Genomic DNA, 16,518 nt, shown 5'->3' with positions numbered 1-16,518 from the left:
TACCTCTGGTGCAAATTACTGACCTCTGTCATCATTTTAAGTGGGGGAACTTGCACAATCGGTGGCTGACTAAATACTTTTTTGCCCCACTGTAAACCACCACACCAGTGCAGGTTAAAAACCTGGTAAAGGCTTTTAAAGATGGTGAATGGCCTATATTTGTATAGTGCTTTACTGGTCCCTAAGGACCCCAAAGCGCTTTACACACACAGTCACACACTGGTGATGGCAAGCTACATTGTAGCCACAGCCACCCTGACAGAGGCAAGGCTGCCGGACACTGGCGCCACCGGGCCCTCTGATCACCACCAGTAGGCAACAGGTGAAGTGTCTTGCCCAAGGACACAACGAGCAAGACTGTCCAAGCCGGGGCTCGAACCAGCAACCTTCCAATTACAAGGCAAACTCCCAACTCTTGAGCCACGATCGCCCGTTATGTAAAAGATGTAAAAAGAAAAAGCACTCCCATTTTAAGTTTGGCCCCACTTCAAGTTCATCTTCTTGTGCACCTCTGGACCGCTTTCACAGTACAGACTATTTTTAGACTCCTTCCCTGAAGTCCTGTTCTGTCCCTGTGCACTTGCACTAATGGGTGCTGGATCTCCTCCAGTGCGTTCAAAGACTGATCGTCCACTGATATATTTAGTCTCTCTCTCTCTCTTTTTTTTTTAAGACAAGTGGACAAGCTGCATTAAGGAAAACCAAAGTGAAGGTAGTCTTTCTGTGGACAAAGAACTCCTGCATTTAGCTAGTACACACTACAAAATAAGGCTGGTTCCACCATATAGTCTCCCTTCAATGCCCCAGAAAGTTTCAGTATTTGATTCTGGGGTATGAATACATGAAGCTCAACAATGTGAACAATTCAGAAAAAAATGCAGCATGTTCCTCGTCACTCTTCAAACCTGAAGTGCCTCCTCTGGACCTTGGAACTGTGGACTTAAACTGAAGTGCTCAGTTCTAGTCAGAGCATTAAATGTCATCACCAGCAATAAGGTTTGAAAGTTTGAAACAGATTGTAATGTGGGCTCTCACTGGTCTGAAAACTGTGGTGAATGTATTTACAGAGCAAATGGTCCTAAGAGGACTTTCAGGGAGAAACCTATAAATAGCAATTGTCTAAGAATAGACGATAAGGTTGAAAGTGAAGAGGGGGCCAAATTTAAATGCAGCATGGTTTAGGATTTTTATAGTGATCTTTCCAGAACTCTTTGATCACACCTTTTAAATATTTTCAGACAATATTTCAGAGCTTCTTTTCCAGTCAGTTCACCACTAGACCTCCAAAAGGCTGCAAAATACTGCCCACTAATCCAAAATTAAAATCTGATCACTGCTATGGAAGTGGTACAAATACTGGCATATTCACTCCCTCTGCAAGAAATTTCAGTGAAATTCAACCGTTTCAGACCCCAGACTGACGTGACCCAGAGAAAAGCAATAAGCCCTCGGTCCTGCACAGATGTGATTATCTCTGCTGGCCAACATGTTGATAAGACATCATTGACTTCAGATAACCTATTACTCTGCATGCCCTGCTTTTGTTATGTGTCAGTTTATTGCAAAGACGTCATAGAAGGATAAAAGGAGGATAAAAGAAGAGGCATCCACTCATGCTGATGCTGCATTTGTGTCACATGGGATGGTGCTCATTAAAAATAATAGAAATATTATAGATTCTATGTGAGGAAATTAGATTGTTATGTGTTTATTTGAGCTTGTTGTTTGACAGATCGCCATGGTTACATTTGGTGACTGGCTGACCATCAGTGACTCCAAAAAAAGACTCATTGCATCGACCACTATGTTTATGGGAAGTATTCCTCTTTCTTATTTTAGCACCACACAGAATGCAATTTAACACTTAATTACTGCAACACTGACCAAATAATAACAGATGAGTGATTAGAGCCAAATGAAATTTTTCCCACCCGTGTGACACAAATTCAGCAGAAATAAGGAGGAGGAGCCTGGGCAGAAAGAAGGCAGAGCTTGCAGGTGTCACGGTTACGTCAGCTCGGTCCAACTATAGGCCACGAAGAGCAGAACAAGGCAGAGGATGTGAACTAAGCTCGAACCAATAAGGTCCCAGATCTGCCAGGCAGGAGGCGGAGTTTGAGTGGTTACAGAAACTAATAAGGGAGTCTCTGATGCCCCAGGGGAAGTGGGGTTTGCAGCTGAGATTGCCTCCTCCCGTTTCCTGTCTGGATCCAAGGCAACCAGCGCCCGAACCGTGGTGCGAACCGGCTGCAGGCGGCACTGGATGATGTCATAAGGTGAGCAGAGGGACGACTGTTGCCCCCATTAGGAAGAAAGGAGGGAAGAAATGAGGAAGTGAATGAGGAAGGAGGAAAAATAGTGGGAGAAGTTGGAAGAGAAGGAATGAAGGGAGCAAAGATGGGAAAGATGAAGTAGGACAGAGAAGAAAGAGAAATATAGGGCAATAAAATGGAATGTGTGATGAAACAAATGAGAGAATATGATGGAAAGGTAAAAGACACGAGGAGGAAAAAAGGCAACAAGTGAAGGAAAACATAAGTGTGTAGATAAAAAAAATGGATTGAAGTTTGAGAAATGAGAAAAAGGTTAAATATTCTCCACAAAAAGCAAGAAGGTTGATGAGAAGAAGAAGACAAGGGAAAGGAGGAGGGATACGTGGTGCGATCCAGCCGGAAAGTAAAAAAGAGAAGAAGGCAGAAGGTTAACCAATGGATACCGAGGTCAAAGGTCACAGAGTGAAGGAGCTGGTGGTGAGGCAAGCAGGGGAAGGAGGGATGCTTACTGAGAGGATGGCTCAGAACCTCTGCAGAACCCTTTGTCCTCCCAGTAAGCAGTCCAGTGATGAAGAGGTGAGGTGGCTAATGGGAGAGCCAGTGCAGCAGGCCAGCGCATTAGCATAGAAGCTGTTAGCACGTAAGCGCAGGGAAGCTTTGCAGAAGCGTTACTAGTAAAGCAGTCAGGCTGCAGCTTAAATGGCGGCTAGCGAACACAGAGGCCAGAAAACAGCCAGCAAGCAGAGATGGAGGTCAAAAGGTCAAGGCAGGTTAAACCTTTGAACTTAAATTTTCTAACAGATAAGAGAGCAAAAAAACAAACCTAAAACAAACACACAGATATCAACATAACATCAAATAAAAAAAATCAAACTACCAATCATAAAGTGTAATAAAATAACCAATTAACCCTGACACATGTCTCACACATGCTGCTGTTTACTTTTTTGCATTAATGCTAGATTGCAGAAAAAACAATCTAATGTTTGCATTTCCCCTAATAACCTGCACCCTTGAGCAGCACCGTGTTAAAAATCCGTACTCCTGTTTCTCTTAAACTGGCAAATGGAGCCTGTGAATGTGACCTCAACTCTAGATCTGTAGCAGTTCTACCTCTAAAGCCAGTCTTTTTCTGTTTCTACAGCTGCAGAAAAGCAGAATGAGTAGTTTTTCTTGCTTTCCTTGAGACTGATCTTGCTTTGCAGTATGAAGCTACAGATAAAAACTGGAAACAAGGAGAAACAGCCAGCCTGGATGAGTATAGTGGTAACAAGGTCCGCCTGCCAGGTAGCCTTGAACTATAGGTGTGCTGGGATGTAACAGCAGGTGTACCCCTCTGTGTTTACTTTTCTTTCCTGACTGTAGACTTTAATTCTGCACAGCCTGCTGGGAAACATAAGTACCTTGGTAATGACCCAGGTCTTTGGACTAATGCTGCATTATAGTTGTCCATGATCTCATTTCCACAGCACACATTTCAAACATTTATTGTTATGTAAAATTATAGGAATCTAGCAAAAGCGAGCCTAAGTTTTCTCTTCTACAATTATTTGCAGTTGAGATGTTGTAAATGTTGCCCTCTCCTAATTTTGATTGAGTGACAAAGGACAATGGAGAGACAGCGGCATTTCAAATGCTGAGCTATTTTCAACCTAATAAGGTATAATCGGCCTTAATAATAAGGAAGACCGTGAGTGTCAAAACTCAACTTCACATAATTTGAATAAAAAATGAAAGCACAAAAATATGTTTCCTATGGAGACCCAAAATGCATACGAAACAGCTGCCAAAATGACAAACTGATGTTTTTCCTCAGAAAAAAAAGGTCATCTGTGTACAGTCTTTATGCTATCATAAGCTAACCAGCTACTGGCTTTAATTTAGTCATTCACCATAAGGTGGCAGCACTTTAACAAAAGGTTTTGGGGTAGCTATCCACAGGTTGCAGTCTTGAAAGTTGACTTTTATGCCATCTTGGTATTTGACCTTAGTAACTTCATGTTACTAAGACCTCAGTCACAGACCTAGAGAGCAGTCAGTGACCATCTGCCCAGCTTTCAGTTGCTAGGGAAAAATGTGTTTGCTGGCAGTTGCCATGAAATCAGTTCCTAAGTCCTCATTCTAAAAGGCCAGTTAGTGATTCCCCCTGGTATCCACTGGTTGCTAGACAAGAATGTGTATTCTTCAACAAGTTGGCAAGTGGTTGCTAGAGTGTAACATAAAAGCTGCTCCTTTTGAAATGCATCTGCTGCAGAGGTAAGGCACAACTCTTACTTTGAAGGCAAATGTTTTTGGGTTCGAATTTGAAGACTAAAAGGCAGACAGGTTGGTGTCTTCCATCAATCTAAAGGCAACTGCAGCCATCCACCAGCAAACAAAGCAATCACAAGGGTTTCAGAGCACCCTGTTTGCAGCTGATGTCAGCCTGCAGCCACTTCTAAACCAGTCAGGGAATACACAGTTCTCTCTAGTGACCTAGTTTCGATCTGGTCACTAGAAAAAAAACTGTTGCCCGAGGCTGAAGGCTAACCTGAAAAATGTTGGAATGTCTCAAGGGGGTATTGAGCCAATACCACTAAAGCAGGGGTGGGCAACTCCAGGCTTCGAGGGCCAGTGTCCTGCAGGTTTTAGATGTGTCCTTGATCCAACACAGCTGATTCAAATGGCTAAATTACCTCCTCAACATGTCTTGTAGTTCTCCAGAGGCCTAGTAATGAACTAATCATTTAATCGAGGTGTGTTGACCCAGGGTGAAATCTAAAACCTGCCCTCGAGGCCTGGAGTTGCCCACCTCTGCACTAAAGGGTCTGAGCACCATCTTGTGTTTCAAAGAGATATTACACAAGAGTGTATCTGGAACCTACTCCAGGCTGATATGGACTCGGCAGACATCTCTGTATCACGACACACAGACACACTTCATAGTGTTTGTCTCTTCACATTCTCACTATAGTTTACGTTTATTTTTAAGGCGTTTCAAGCGATTTTATTTTTTATAAAAAGTACCATCAAGTGTGCATTTAACATCTAGCTCATCACTGTGCACACTGCTGAACTTTCACTTTAAATCTATGTTATTATTATTTTTTATTTTCAGAATCCACCACACAGGGTCTATGAACAAAAACCTGCATGAAACATCATATGTTCTCAGTCTGGACAACACTCCTTAAATCAGTGCAGAGGTGGAAAGTCAAATCTGAACTTCTACAAGTGTGTTCACGCACAAGGAGTAAACACCATCAGCCCAGCATGCTCTGCACCAGACTGGAGCTGCCACTTTGACTTCTGTCATGATGGAGGAAGCTGTAAGCTGCAGGCAGCGATGACAGCGGTGATGAGTCAGCATTGTTGAAGTTAAACGACCCCATTAGACAGCCAAAAAAGACAAAAAGAACAAAAAGGAGGCAGAAAGGATATTTAACCAGCCGTGGGAAAAAGCTGAGTGGTTTTCAAGTTTTTGTAAGATTTGGGTTCAACCTGTGTCAGACTGCTCTACTTATTGTTCAGTGGCATAAAGGTAAAAAAATAATGCAATGCTGTTATCAGTTCTAACTGCTCAAGGATGACGTTGCAAAAAGTTGCTTTTAGACACACAGAACCATCAGCTTTCCTTCCATGTCTGGTTTATAATTTAGTGTCTGGCAAAAATCTTTAATTGTAGTTTTCACCTCACTTTCTGATATAAATTACAAGGAAATGGAAGGTGCCAATGCTACAGTGTCATTAAAGTAAAATCATAGCCCTAATGCTGAAGAGATCTGATTTTTGCAGGACACTTCTTTTGACTTATTGTGTCAACAACAAGCCAACAACCCATTGAATCAGGCTGAAATGGACTCAGTTGGGAGTTTCTCTGAAGAACTGGGGGCGTTTTCAGGTTGGAGGTTGCTGGTTTAAATCCCAGCACAGGCTTAGAAAATGTCCTTCAGCAGCAGTGGGGCTGCACAGTAGCCATCATGGTATTACCTGATAACTGCAGCGTCAGACAGACTCAGACTCTGGGTGTGTAATAACTGATTAGACTTTAAGTAGGTTTTGGAAGTCATGCAACTTGAAATCCGCCCCCAGTTCAGACAGGCCATGGCTTCTAGTAAAGGTGTTATTAATGTACAAAGATGCACTTCTTACCTCTGGTACGCCTATTTTTCTACAGGCATCCAGAAAGTTCTCCACATTCCTCCGACACTTGGCCATGCTGAGTTTGGGCTGGAAGACAAATATAGCAACTTACTGAGCTACACTTAGAAACACAACTTTGTATTTTTTACACTTTAAAGGGGATATTGGGAAACTGAACGCTCATCCAGTGATTATGCGAAGGGTCAAAGGTTGCAACTGTCAGTGAGACGTACCACTGCAGGTGAGGGGACGTGGATGCTGGCGACAGAGCGTGGGCGAATGTGATTGGCCAGATGGCAGAGCACGACGCCGTCCATCAGAGACGAACCAAGGTCTTCAGGAAGGACGACCTTCAGTCTGCTCTCGATGCTCTGAGCAAACAATGCAAGCAGCTTTGTGTGAGTAAAAAGGACTGGATCGCAGTATCATACAGTGAGAGAAAACAGAATCAGACATCCTGATGATATCGTCCAAAACAAACCTCCATAAACTCACTTAGATGACTGAAAATCAGAATTTGCCCGAAAACCGTAGCTTTGATGGGGTCAAGCTCAAAGATGCAGTTAATGAATGTTTGAGTGTTTTCTTTTGTGCTCCAAATAGCACAACTCTGAGTCACAGTAAACCTGAACGCATCACATTCAGTGTGGCAAAACACAAAGCAAAGTGGGAGATTAGTTTAGCTCTGGGTTCCTTCACATGAAAAAAAAAAAGAACCATAAAGAAACAGAACAGGACTTCCCTGACAGCTGGCAGGCTTTAAAGTTTTCTTTAGTTTAAAGGTTAACTAGTTACAACCATCCTTAAGTCTGTTGGTTACATCACATTCCAACATACATTTGGCTTACATGCAGGCCACATACAGCCCTTTCTGATCCCAAGAGGCCAAACTAAAAGTGCCAAAAACAAGCCCAATTTCAGTAGCATGTTTCAGTTTATCTACACAAAGACATACTGCTGCAGTGCATGAAGGAAACCTGTAAGCACGACTCTTTTACAGAGAAAGTTCTGGTAGCACACTGTCCATCTGTCACGTACCTACAGTGGGTAGTAAGAAAACAGGAACTTTTGTGTTATTTAATTGCTTATCTATCATTTTATTACTTTTGGTGTAGTATAAATGGCTATGTGGGAGGTCTTTACCAGTAGCAAAAGTTGTAAAACTAAAGATACAGTTAAAAGTCCAAAGTTCATGCCCTTCTTCATAATTTTCCAAAGCCATTCAATGCATTTATTCAGTGTGTTTTCCGGTCTGATTTTTTGTTTGAGACCTGTGGCTTACAGAAACAAATATATGCCTATAGAAAACGTCCAGGTCATTTGATGCACTTGTCATAAATATAAAGATATAATTGTATATTATTACCATCATCATCATTATTATTATATAACATATATTCTTACATCTTTGCAATTTTCATTCAGTGAGATTTCACTGAGCTGATAAAATGCTGAGCTAAGAAAACAAAACAACAAACAAAACCCTGTGGTTCCATGCAGAGCGTCAGACTGATTTTAAATCAGAAGAGGAGCTCCGGGTTTATGATCCAAATCTGCAGTTAAGATACAATGAAGGCTTTTATGGAGACAGATATTTAGTCTGGCCAGGGTGAAAACCTGCTTAACCTCAGTCATGCAGGCTGGATACGTTTGACATAAGCTCATATCAGATCTATAACATCCCACCCCCACTCAAATAATATAAAAAAATAAAAGAACATTAGCTTGTCTCACATCTCTCAGCTGCTCCATGAGCTCCAGTTCCTCCCGCAGCTGCTCCATCTTTCTTCTCATGGTGAACTGAGGATCCACAGACTCCAGGCTCTTGTGGCTCCGCAGGAACACTGCAGCAACAACAAAAGAAAATGGAACATAACACATTAAGCATCTGCAGGAGTACACAGTTAGTACCAGTTAGAGATAAAACATGGACAGCAGACGTCTGAGGAAGGAGAGATTTGCTGTGATGAGCAGAGACTGAAAAGCTGCCACTGGAGGCGGGAAATCTAATAATCATATGCCACAATAAATACCAGCAGTGCATTTAAACAATGAGCAAAGACCTTCTCAAGCAGCTGATAGACTGCAAGATATTAAATATTCTACTGAAACTAAAAATGCAGTAGCAGGTCTTTAAAACACAAATTTAGACTCCTAACTAAATCACACAGCAGGATCAAAATCCACAAAGACTTTGGAGCACCGACGGAGAAAAGAACGTCTGTCAAAACCTGGGAAAGGGGACAGAAAAAAACCTCCATATTTGTATCCTAGGACTACTACAATAGCTTTGCATGACTCAAAGTTAAGAGTAATGTTCATTTTTTAAATACTGGGCCGTGGTGCTGCACTTCAGTTCATCTACTGTGCAGCCTGATGCAGACAAACATCCCAGAATGAGTGTGTGACACAAACTGACGTGAGAGGAAAAAAAGACTGTTCTGTGGAAAGTTTACACAAGCACAGCATTCACATGCACTCGTGCAGTCAGAGCTCAGCATGCTGCTCGCTCCCGCTCTGTCACAGGAGCCGTCATGTGAGGAGGAATTAGGGCTCCAATAAACAGCTTGTAGAGGGAAAAAAAGCCCAGACAGATGGATTATTAAACGTTAAGTCCTCTGTGTCTCTCATGTGCTGTGGTCTTTCAAGGCCTGGAAAAGAGTCAAAAACCTTCCAGGCACTCAGATTTTTAATGTGCTGATCTATTAATCAGGCAATAGTTACCAGGCCTACTGAGCTGAGGCTCAAGCAGGGAGACAGGTGACTGTCTTTTTGTGTCTCAAAAAACACATGAAACAGATGAGAGACGTGTTAATTAGTGAGTGTTCGAGGGCCTGGCAGGTGGATGTGTTCCCTTCAGTCAGACTCAGCCAGCTGCTGCCCCAGATACCAGTCCTTCTAAAGTTTCTTGTCTGCTTACTGTCCTGCTGCCTCTCAGCAAAAAAGCAAATCACCATCAACACCCCACCCTTGTTACATTTACTCTCCAGCTTCTCTGCTGGAGAGTAAATGTAACAATATACACATATGTATATGTATGTATGTATATATATATACACACACACACACACACACACATATACACACACATATACATATATATGTATTCCCACATACCAGATCTTTAGTTTACCCTCAAAAATAGCAGACAGATGGCGGCTCTTTCGTTCTTTTGAGGAGATTAAAATAAATATGTAAATATTTGCAGAGTCGCTTTACTTTTGCCTGAAAAAAAAACCAACTAAAAGCATAAATTAAAGATCAAAACAGCTGCTGGGATTGGATTGTTCCAGCTTCAATTTAAATAATATCAACAATTGGAGCAGAAAGTGAAGAGAAGCTCGGATTAGAAATGCAGATGACGAGATCCACTTTTATTTAGCGTGTGTAGGAGGACAGAGTGTGAAACACACTTGGTCTCTTCCTACACACCCACACACATGAAAGGCACACCGCTAAACTCTGAATCATTCACCTCTTCACTGTCCTATTTTCCACACGCATACATCAGCCTCTTACAGCTGAATGAAGCTGAACACTGCCTGTGAATGTGCAGTTCCACTGAGCGACCACAGGAGGGAGCTCCAGGCTTTTCAGTGGGAGTCATCTCATGTTTTGAGGAGGAGAAGATGAGAGGGCTTCAGGGTGTGAATGTTTTCAACAGTTTTACCCACATTTCAACTCTGCACTGTCAACACTGACATTCCTCTGGAACTGAATGAAGCTCTTTGACTAAACCCACTGATCAAGTTGACGTTTTTTTTGAGTTGGTAAAATAATCTACTTGGACCTTGGAGCCTAGTTCCTCTGGTGAAACAGCAGGTGGAGGAGCTGGGGTCCACTAAAGGATAATGGAATACCGTCTTAGTGCGAAAAATCATTTGGTTGGCCTGAGCTCTCCGTTTGAGACGAAGAGGAAGGGGAATATGGTGAAGGGCAAACGGTTTTCTCTCACTCGGTTTATATTCTGGGTCACGTCATGCTACAAGCTGCTCAACACTCCCTCCTCTTCATCATCTTCCTCCTCTTCTCTCTAAATATCTCTCTGTCTCTCTGCCATCTGGACATTCTGAGCCTGTAGCATCTTGTTTCTGTGCCTCTTCTCTGAAGGTTTTTTTTTCATGGGGGGGCTTTCAAAGTCCTGCTTGTTGGCGTTTTCCTCCAAATACCCTCCTGATTTGTAACTGGTAACATAAAAAATTAAACACTATCACAATCTAAGCAGAATTTGGACTACAAACTGCAGCAATACTGACAGAGCATCCCAGGCTGTGTTTACAATAAAAGCAATAAATAAATAATATTAATCAAAGAAGAATAAGTGTGGAACATCTTTCATCATGGTGGCTGCAGCCATCTTTCATAATGTCCACGGCTCCGCTGCTTGTCATTAAGTGGTACAGAGGTGGTCGAGATCCATTTATTATCCATAATCATTCACCATAAGTCATCTGGATGCTCTCTGAATCAGCTGACAGAGGGATCCAAACAGTGTGTTGGTTCAGGCTGAAGCTAGTGTGAAAGTGTACAGTGGAAACGTCAGCTCACCAAAGCACGCCCATGTTATTGCCCAAGGACCTCAAATTCTCCATGACTGTGGCGGAACAGAGTTTATATTTCCTCCTCTTAGTTCTCACTTTAGCTCCATCTTTTAACCCTGCCGTCTCCTCCAGGACTACAGGCCTCGGCTTGGGCAGTAGAACTGAGGCCAATTCTCCAATAATGAGAGTGAAATGAGATGAAAAAGACACACGCAGGCTTGACAAGACAAGACTTGAAAAGCAAAGGTAACCACATTTTCCAAGGATAAACACAAAAAGCAATGAATATTGACTTTGGATGATTGAATCGTTAAAAAACAGCAGGAGCTGATATAACAGGCTGTTACACAGTAACTGCTCACATCTGAAGGGTATCCAATCAGGTTAGTATACTATCAAAGACTGGCTGATTGCCTTTTTGATTACAATTGATTAAACGCTCCTGGCCTTTGATTACATAAACCCGATTCCAAAGAAGATGGGACGCTGTACAAAATGTAAATTAAAACAATGCAAATACATGCAAATCTCATAAATCCTTTTATTTATAGCATAACACAGAAAAAATATATGAGCTCAATTTGAATATGATGGCAGCAACAGGTCTCAAAAAAGTTGGGTTTACCGCACTGCAGCATCTCAATTCACATCATATATGTAGTAACATCGGATTTTAGCAACAGTCCATAAAATTTGGGGAACTGAGGAGAGCAGCTGCTGGACTGACTGATACAGGATTGTAGCTGCTAAACAGCTTCTTTGTTGTATTTTATGTTTCAGAATGTGTGGAAAGATTGTAACTGGTGAAAGATTCTCCACTATGAAGCCACGCTGCTGTAATACTTGCAGTTTAGCATTGTCTTGCTGAAATATGAAGGACTTTGCTCTAAAACCTGTATATACATTTCTGCTGCTATCGTACCATCAGAGATGCACACCTGTGAACTGACTGCTGATAACAAGTCGGATGGTTCCTCTCCTCTTTAGTTCCACTTTTGATTTGTCTGACCATACAACACTTTTCCATTTTGCCTCAGTCAGTGTAAATGAGATCAGAAGTCATTTTCATATGTATAAAGAGGAAGAAAAAATACACATTTGCAACAAAACATGTTTTAGTGTAACCTGCAGTAAATTCCATCAAGTAATCCAAATGTCCTTTGATTATTTTTTATGGATTCTGATGGTTTACATAACCATTTTTAAAACCGGCACATAGTTTTTAAAAATGATGGTAGTTACATGTTTAAAAAGACAAGTATTCAAAGACTGATCACACGCAGTCTGTGCATGCATCTGCACTTGAAGTCACTCACACAAGGTGATGATTGGTCACTAATGAGGTCAGGCGCACTGACGATGGGAGCATGATGTCATTCTCCCTGAGGCCTGAACCCATTACGGACCATTAGTCACCATCTTATCACGCTTACACATAAGGGGCTCGTGTAGAAATGTTGTGCTTCAAAAAGAGTTTCAGGAAGCCACTGAAAGATAACTAATGATGCTCTCCTTACAACAGCAAACACTGAGAGCGCAGCAGCTCAAAGACGCGAGTCAGATAGCTTACAGTGTGAAAGTTAGCATCAACAGACCGAATCACTGTACTTTTAAGTTCAGCATCAGTACACTCGAAAAGTTTTTTATATAGCGAGGGCACAAAAGGGAAACACATGTAAAATGTTACAAGAGTGAAATGAAAATGAGTCAGACTTAAAAACTGAAAGTGGTGAGAAAGTGAAGTTTAAAGAGTCTCTGAGGGTTAGTAACAGATTTGTGAACATTCAAGAGTTATTACAGCGAGTGTGTGAACAGCTCACAGCTAAGAGTCGCCGCGATATATCAGAGCCTTTTATGGACCAAACGACTAAAATGCAGCTCTCTTCTGGGCTGCACAAAAATAGCTTCTAGCTCTGTGAGCACCTTCCTCGACACACTGCATTTTCACATCCCCTTTAACCCAACCTTAAACATTACAGCTAAATGACCCAGCCAAACTTGACTGTTAATCCAAGTGTGAACCCTGTCCTAAAGTCACAACCAGGCAAAACATGCCCACACTTTGTGGTCTACAGTTGAAACTGGTGCTGATGAAGATAAATAAAATATGACACGGCTGTGATCCATCTACTATCTTGGACTCTATTCCAGTGGAAGTAGGATACCCCTTTAGGGACCATTATCTGACGCTTAAAATATAGGAACCGAAAATAGACGCACACGAAAGCCAGACTCATTGATACTTCATACATGCGCAGACGCATACATCTCCAATTGTATGTGTGTGTGTATCAGACTTTCCTAATACGGTCTCTGATGCTGCAAGCCATGTGATGGTTAGACTTAAGACATTTCAACTCACAACACATGCAGGCAGTGTCACGACAAAGCCGACACAAAACAGAACTGTTCCTTCTGGAGTGAAGTATGAGAACAGAAGTGAAAACAAATGCTGGGATTCTTTGCATTAACGCATTAAAAAACCCTAATAATAACATTTTTTTCATTTTGCTCAAGTGCAAGAAGGACAACTTCAGTAAGATGTAAGGTCCACCAGTAACAGGTTTACTCAGTGTGCTCAGCTCAGTGCATATGCAGCAGAGCAGACAGCTTTGCCAAGATACACTATATTATACACTACAGTGCAAGAACTTACACTCACCCATTCAAACCACTGAATTTAGGCGTTCCAATCACTTCCATGGCCAAAAAGTCTGCCCTGACCATCATGGACTTTCCTCCACAAAAATCAACCTCATTCAGCATTTATGAAAGCACTTGAGGACTGGGGAAGCTATGTATGACTGACAAGAAGCTCTTTAGAACACTGCCAGATCAAACTCAGTCCAGCAAACACGCATGTTCAGGCAAACAGTGGGTACCTGTGAGTGAACTGCGCGGTTGTGCACATTGCGTAATCTCACATTTCTCCCATGTGGGCAAATTTCCCCCCAGGTTAGCCACCTGTGGATCACATGTGGTTCCTGCACTGTGGGGCCAAAGGTGTCAGACTACTAGACCCCAGTTTGTAAGGCACTGGAGTTTTCCTTTGAATCAGCAAGCTGCATTTGATGATTCTCAGTCATTAGAACACACTCACTTATATAGAAGCAACAAAACACTTGGTTTGTTACAATAGCTATTTTCTTAGAAATGTAAATTTCAGACCTTCTAGATCTTCTACACAAGCCAGCTGCAGTCGCACGCACAAATCATGGCATCAGCTCTAACTTCTACCACGTGCGCCTGCTGGTCCACAGCCACCACACACACACGGGAACAGCTGGAGATGAAAGCAGAGTGCGGTGAAGCTCGTCTTTGATCACAGTCTGCTGTTTCGACACACAAACGTATGCACGCGCGCGTGCATGCAGAGCATCTAATCTGAAACACCCTAACATGTGGTCTGAGGCAAAGAAACACACAGTGGCAGTGGACGAGAGAAATTAAGAGAAAGCTGTGACAGAATTTCAAAGGAAAGGAAGCTGCTGTCCCCATTCGCACCAACGAGAGGAGCCAGTGAGTCGCAGCTTGATGAGATGACAATAAAGTTTCTTAAAACCACAGGTGAACACAAACTCAGACCCTCTGTGTCAAAAGGTTGTCCAAAACGCTGTCGTCAAGATTAAAAAATAAATGAAATTTATAAAAAACTCAGCTTCACCTTAAATCTCAGTGTTTGCAGTTTAAATGTCTGCATGTTCAGATGCCTGCTGACAGCCCAACACCACATCATCAGACATTACTGCTTTTTCTTTAACTGAGGAGGAAAACTGAAGGAAGCCACAGCTCCTTTACTCCTTTTTTCTTTTACAATCGCCACTCAGGCTAACTCTAAAAGATTATAAAAATTATTTGTGACATATTTCTGCAGGAACAACAGGCAAATTCTTTTTTTGAGGTACTGTGCTCAACAAATTTATCAGACCACACAAATATTTGAGAAAGAACAAATCAAAAACTTGTTTGAAACTAATAAATATATTGTCAGTTATTTGCCAAATAGCTGAGACTTTTTTCCCCAAAATTTGAGCTGGTACACTGGACTGAGAAGTGAGAACTACAGGAAGCAACATTAAGGGGGGTACACAGTTCCACAGTGAGAGTTGCTATGCCAACAGCTACAGAGAGTGGTGGAGGCAGCAGAGAACGTCGCTGGCAAGCGCCTCCCTGTCACTAAGGACAACGTAAGACTCAGAGCATTATCGAGGATCACAGCTAGATTGAGAACAATCTGCTCCAAGATTTCCTTCATCAAAAATAAAAAACCATACCCGATCTCTCATTCAACACCATTGTCTTCATGCCTGGATGGCTTCCACAGCACAGCCGCTGTTTTTCAATATCTCTCTGCAACCTGCGATGCGCCTCCTCGATAGCCTCCAGTGTGCTAAAACGGTCACCCTTATATTATTGCACTAAAAGCTCAGTTGGGAAAACATTTTGGTTTGAAATAAAAATAAAAATGTAAAAAGCACAGCTTGGAAAAGAAAAACAGTACAGAAAAATACAAAAATATCCTGGAATTCCCTTTAGTTTTAGTCTTTTTTGTCAGCACAACCAGGCTGTGAATGGTTAGCATGTCATGACTGGGACTAAAGGACCTTCACATGTGTATCAATAATGCTTATTCTGACAGGTATAAAGCCTTGTTACCACTAAAACTGAACCTAACAAAACTAAACTAAAAGAAAACCTAAAATTGAAAAAGGTAATGAAAAATACAAAACTATAGCAACGCTGTTCAGATGGAGAGAAGCTGATGTGTGCACTCATGGCGCACTCATGGCTGTGAAAGTTTGAAGGCTGTGGTGAAGTCAGAGTTGACAGTTATATAGTCATAATGGGGTTTCCATGGAGAGACAGAACAAGAGCAACTGTGCTGGAAATGGTTCCTTTACGTGGACTGGAGGTGACTGCAAGAGGAGATCGCCCAAATTCAAATCAGGTTGGTCTTTCATTTATAATGGCTCTGTTCCTGGAACTCCGAAATTAAACCTGGTATAGATCAGTAATTCCCAATGATATAACCTTAATTAATTAGTTCATTAATTAATTAGCAATCCTCTTTGCTTATCCTTTTCAGGACGGGGGGGGGGGCGATGACAGCTGTCTTAGCAATGACTCGGAAAACCAATTCTGATACGCTCACTTTTTGTGAGTGCTGCTGGTGTTAAATAAAATGATATGATATGACATAGGATGGTAAACAAGTTGTGGACTAATGAACAGAAAAACAACAGACAAAAGACTAAATTCAAAATGTCTTTTTGTTTTTTAAAACACATTTAAAGACCACCTTTAAAGTTAAAGACCAGTAATGACAGGCTTTTCTGGCTTTAAAGAGAAAACGGTCCCTACCCAGGGTTTGTCAGCAGACAGCTCAGCCCAGATGTGTGTCATCTGGCCAATTAGCAGATAAAGCGGAACCTACCCCGGTTGTGATTGCCTCCGTCGTCATGGCTACGAGGTGTATCTCTATGGAGGGGCGAGGCCTGTGGGAGGAGGGAGGGGTCGAGACAGGAAGGCGGGGGCGAGCAGGGCAGCGAGGGTGGAGCTACAACCAGGCGGGTGGGAAGTGG

The 16,518-nt window shown here is 42.1% G+C and overlaps 1 protein-coding gene across 5 annotated transcripts in view; it reads right to left on the bottom strand.

Annotated features, from left to right (window-relative positions):
* Window positions 1-16,518, bottom strand: part of lrch1 (leucine-rich repeats and calponin homology (CH) domain containing 1) — a 103,627-nt gene that overhangs the window by 6,814 nt on the left and 80,295 nt on the right. For 2 of the 5 annotated variants that reach the window (XM_005751004.1, XM_005751005.1), the window contains 5 exons: window positions 16,371-16,493; window positions 8,130-8,239; window positions 6,629-6,766; window positions 6,405-6,482; window positions 428-2,292 (listed from right to left, as the gene is read on the bottom strand). In XM_005751004.1, coding sequence (XP_005751061.1) covers window positions 2,008-2,292; window positions 6,405-6,482; window positions 6,629-6,766; window positions 8,130-8,239; window positions 16,371-16,493 — 734 coding nt within the window. In that variant the 3' untranslated portion in view covers window positions 428-2,007. Of the gene's footprint in view, window positions 1-427; window positions 2,293-6,404; window positions 6,483-6,628; window positions 6,767-8,129; window positions 8,240-16,370; window positions 16,494-16,518 lie in introns of those variants that run through there. The other 3 variants (XM_005751007.2, XM_005751006.1, XM_005751008.2) reach the window with 3 other exon arrangements.

Source organism: Pundamilia nyererei, unplaced genomic scaffold (genome assembly GCF_000239375.1).
Source record: "Pundamilia nyererei isolate P.nyererei 1_Seehausen unplaced genomic scaffold, PunNye1.0 scaffold00296, whole genome shotgun sequence".
In the NCBI taxonomy this organism is placed as follows: domain Eukaryota; kingdom Metazoa; phylum Chordata; class Actinopteri; order Cichliformes; family Cichlidae; genus Pundamilia; species Pundamilia nyererei.
This window is presented reverse-complemented; position numbering and strand designations above follow the sequence as displayed.